At 38.7% G+C, this 5,133-nt stretch overlaps 1 protein-coding gene across 1 annotated transcript; it reads right to left on the reverse strand.

The window, feature by feature from the left end:
• Nucleotides 1-3,711, reverse strand: LOC144362943 (uncharacterized). Its single transcript, XM_078013918.2, has 3 exons — nucleotides 3,502-3,711; nucleotides 1,749-2,130; nucleotides 1-916 (listed from the first exon to the last, which is right to left on the reverse strand). Exons 2-3 carry the CDS (start codon nucleotides 2,111-2,113, stop codon nucleotides 685-687), a joined length of 597 nt encoding a protein of 198 aa, XP_077870044.2. The 5' UTR covers nucleotides 2,114-2,130; nucleotides 3,502-3,711; the 3' UTR covers nucleotides 1-684.
• Nucleotides 3,712-5,133: the final 1,422 nt, after the last annotated feature.

Raw genomic sequence — 5,133 nt, forward strand, 5'->3', positions numbered from 1 at the left:
TTACAAAGGACGCATGCGCATTTAATTAACTAATCTATTATTTCATTGTGAATTGTATTTTTTTGTGTGAATCCCAATACAGTGTGAAATATCGAAAATAAGATTATAAAAATTATTTTTTTTTTAATACGAAAAATTGTTTCAGTTCTTCGTGAGCCAGATACTAAGTTTTGCTATGACGTATATTACACAAACAACTCAAAGTTTAACATATTCAAGAGCAAATACCATATTGTGCGTCAAAAGTTAGTGACTTGGACGGAGAGTAAAATAGAGAAATGCAAATCAAGCGCCACGTCGAATCGGTGACTTAGAATGTTCACTTTGCTATCATTTAAATAATCGACAATCGTCGTCGAGCTAAGTAGTCATATACTTGGTAGTACATGTATGTTGCGCATGACTGTATACGGATCGTGTTGAAGAAATACAGCGAATTAAAGAATATTGCTTTCTGTACAGTTTTCATCTTTATGACGTGTACGTTTTGGATGATGTCATTTGTGATGCGATGTGGGTGATACACCCAGGTTGAAATGATATCTCGGTAACGTAATATAAAGGGTTCCTTACGCACAGAGAATGCATTTGCCACCGGTGACCTCCGATGACATAAACACGCTGTCTAACTACACTCTGTGATCAGACCCGATTCTTTTCATATACAGTATACACATTTTGTTATTACGCGTAAGATTGGTGCTGTTGGCTCTTTGTACCATAGTCAAAAGCTGGTGGCGCCGTCGGTTGTCCATACAACCCGTGATCTGGTGGTGGTCCGTATGCTGCTGCCATAGGTTGTCCATAGCCTTGTGTCATAGCCTGACCATATGATGGTGGCTGTGGTTGTTCGGGTGGTCCATGTAGACCATCTTCTGGATACACAGGTGGCAACCCTGGTGGTCCCGGTGTGTAACTGGAAATAAACCAATATGTGTCTAGTACAGAATTCATTCCAGGAATTAATTGGATTCCAAATGCTACGATAGCCAGAATTCGACTGTAAATGTGATCAATTTTGTGAAAACTGACAACATACAAACTTGTGGGCTAGAATGTGTATTTTTTAATTTGTGTTTTAAAAATATATATATATATTCTATAATAAGTAGCGCCCTCGAGATGCTTCTATAACACCAAATTACGAGTGAATACAGTGTCGCTGAAAACGATAACTGCGTTTGGTTGTGTGGTCACTCTCGATTTAGAATATTTCTTTATTTTCTATTCTTTTTATGGGCGTACGACTATATATCGAGCAATATCGACGCATTTGACCAGCTTTTATTACTTTTATTGCGTCACAGAAACACGCGACGTTCCGTCCGGTTATGTCAACAAATTGTAGGAAGGTTCTACGTTGGATCGTAGCACGCAAAGTCGCCGTCTCGTGTATACAAACAAAAAAACCAAATGATGCAACGTTTTTAAAATGTCGCGGTGTTTCAAACATTTCCTGCCATTTGCAGTATATTAGCGAATGGCGTACTCAGACACAGATGCCACGTGATACCGTGAACCTTGAAAAGTTGTGTATTCTTTGCGCCTATTTTATTTTGTAACGTAGCTTTCCCGGATCGGTACAGTATAAAGTTTCGTAACACATATGCGACAAATTTGACTGAATCAACATAATATATTGTAGAATATACTTTTGTTCAAATTAGCTGCACCAATTAGCGAATTAGCTGAATATGAACATGCTAGCTAAAAAACCACATGTTTTACAGTGGTGGGGAAACACTCACCCTGCGCCTGGGATAGGGTAGGGATCATTTTGCCATCCACCAGCAGGCGGCGGTGGACCACTGTAAGCCGGGGGCTGAACTTGCCCGAAAGTCGTTTGTTGTCCGTATGTGACTTGTTGAGTCGTCATAGTCTGTCCGCTGATGACTTGTACTCGTGTGAAGTTCTGTTTGGCTTGATACATGTGCTTCATTCCCAAGAGAATCATAATAATCCCGCCACAGAAGAGAAATGCTCCGATGTAAAATACACCCCACAACACGACAATGGCTATGATGGCGGCAAGTACTGCTACTACGCCAACGATCACCATTATCATCCCACGTTGTTTCAGTTGTTGGTTCTGCGCTTGATTCTGATTGTCCATCTTTGATTCGGGAGTACCTTAGGATATACCAGAAAAATACATGAATAAACCAATCAGCACGCTTATGTGATTTGCCATTCTCCGCCACGGAGCGCACACAGTTTCCTAAACCCTCCTCATTATAGACGGTTGACATCCACTGGAAGTTCTGTTAAAGGGCGTCAGTCGTCGTGTCGCGTCCTGTTCGATATGGGACTCATAGCGACGTATACAACGCGTGTAAAATACATTGTTTATTTACATGATATTCGAACACGCGCTGCGCGACCGTGACGACCACAGCGCTTTAACAGTCTAATTTGGCGTCAAAAAGTTCAATACTCATTGCGTTCCACAAGAATAAAACAACGGTCACCGCGGCAATGCCATGTCGTAATACAGGAGAACAAATGTGTAAAGGACAGTGGTCGTCGCGCAGCTCGTGTTCGAATTTCACGTAACATCAACGTATTTTACACGTTGTGTACGTCGCTATGAGTCTTATATCACCCATTAAACATACGAATATCGATTTCAAGAAAGCTCCGTAAGATCATAATGGCACTCCACACATTCAATACGACAGGCAGATGTTGATTCATTGAATGCAGATAAATAAATAAATAAATAAATAAATAAATAAATAAATAAATAAATAAATAAATAAACAAACAAACAAACAAACAAACAAACAAACAAACAAACAAACAAACAAATAAATAAATAAATAAATAAATAAATAAATAAATAAATAAATAAATAAATAACATGCACACGGAAAGAGAAATATCATAAATACGGGTATTAAAGGTATATAACAAACATTGTGAAAGGCTGTCGTGCGTGTCAATGTTAATGAGCCGCCATTTTTCATATATAGACGAGAAGGGTATCTACGTATTTCATATTCTGCCCTTGTTAGTTACGCTATTTTCACTGAGGAACCAAGCATAGAAATTTAAACTTAATTAATAAATTATAATTACGATTATTTGTAATTGAGCGTCAAAGTGGGCGAGCCCGAACCACGCGAATGTTGAATACCTCCCACCAGTGTGGGAAAACAACACAGTTGTCGATTCCAATTCACACCGCGGGTTATACAGTCCTATATGTTTTTCATGTTACAACTCTCTATTCAACACATTTCTGATGAGTTGGTGAGTGCTTTCACACTCACAAATTATTCATTAAAATGAATGTATATAATAAAACCACTGAATCAATCCGATGATTAAACAGGTGGCATCGACACCGCAATTCCTTTTATTTTTAAATTTTAAATTCCTTATTATATTTTCCTAGTACACACACACTGCCCCTAGTTTATGTTAAATACAAGTACATTACCTCCATTCTGTCACGATACACTAAAATAAGCCATCGTGCCACGTGACCTTGTAACTCACCTTCACTTGTTTCAATATTCAAGATGGTGGAATACACGTCGGTACAGCATTGTCGTCGCAAACTCTACGACTAGCTCGTAGTGCTTTCTTCTCTGTGCGATCATTTCCGTTAAAAAGGCGGATGTACGGTGGTCAAATCATAAACCCACTAATATTCAACTGAAAATAGCAACAATTTTGAAAACCGAAAATAAAAATAACAGAACCCTGACGCTGACTGTACGACGTATTTGTTATTGTGTTCTCAACGATATGGTTGGAACACCTCTTTAGTAACCATGACGACCGAATACATAATGTATTGCATCGCACCACACCACGTTTCGTCGCATGCCGCTTTTCTTGGAGCTATGAGTTATGTCACGTGGGCATAATAATTATATATTACGATCAACTGAAATGTATCCAGTCAAGCATCTAGTGTTGAAACAATATTAGGATGACGAATGGCGCTGTCATGCTTACAAAATAACTCCCGTCATGCAGTGTTTTGACAAAAAAAAGTCGCTTTTGGATACAAATGTGTAAATGATGTACATAAATGGTAAAATATTCCCCATTTTCTTTTACTTTGTTAAAATACGATAGTGATATAGCTGACTATTTATCAATAGTGTGTCCCGTGTAGAATGGACAATGCTATTTTTGGTTCAATATTCTGGAAATTTAATTTATTTCTAAATCGATATACACTATTATACAATGATACATTTACCAACAATGTGTTGCGTTGAGTAGACTCAATTACTAAACGTATACCGGGTGAGATCTTGTCCATCGTGCACGCTAGGGGGATTAATATTGATGTCACGTGGTATGTTGTATTACTATGTATTGTGTTGTGTTACCATGTGTTGTGTTCGTTGCGCCATAGACCTTATGAAAGGTCGATGGTTGCGTGTGTCGCATAATGTATTGTGATATGTTGTGTTGCATAACATTTTGTAATGCTATGTGATATTTGTGTTGCGTTGTAGTGCTCTGTGTTGTGTTGCATTGTGGATGCGAATGCGTTACGTTGCGATGTGTTACGTTTTGTTGTTGTTATATTGGTGTTGCGTTGTAGTGCTCTGTGTTGTGTTGCATTGTAGATGTGTATGCGTTACGTTGCGATGTGTTACGTTTTGTTGTTGTTATATTTGTGTTGCGTTGTAGTGTTTTGTGTTGTAATGCCGCATGTTGTGTAGCGGTGTGTTACATTGCGGATACATTGTGATATGCTGTGTTTTGTGGTGTTATTGTCGTTGCGTGGTCTTTTTGTGTGTTGTGTTTCAGTGTGTTGCGTTGGTTTGTTGTGGAGTCGGAGTGATAAAATGTTTAATGATATTGATTATTATTACACATCTGTCACCGTAACGCCATAAGTTACAGCGTGCCGTAATTTTACCGGGTATTTTCACCACATGGCTCCCACCAGGGTTTGACCGGACTCCACACAAAGGTGTTCGCTGATTCTGCTCTAAACTTTTTGAAATTCGGCATTCCCAAGGTGTATCTTTGAAAGGAAAAGATGTATAATAATAAGGTTATTACGAGGATACCTCAAAGTATGCACTCATACAGTACGGCGTCGCATCGACACTCCCGCTGTACTGTCTTCGTGCATACTGTGAGTATTTTCGTAATAACCTC

This window comes from Saccoglossus kowalevskii, chromosome 8 (assembly GCF_978046115.1).
Source record: "Saccoglossus kowalevskii chromosome 8, keSacKowa6.1, whole genome shotgun sequence".
Lineage (NCBI taxonomy): Eukaryota > Metazoa > Hemichordata > Enteropneusta > Harrimaniidae > Saccoglossus > Saccoglossus kowalevskii.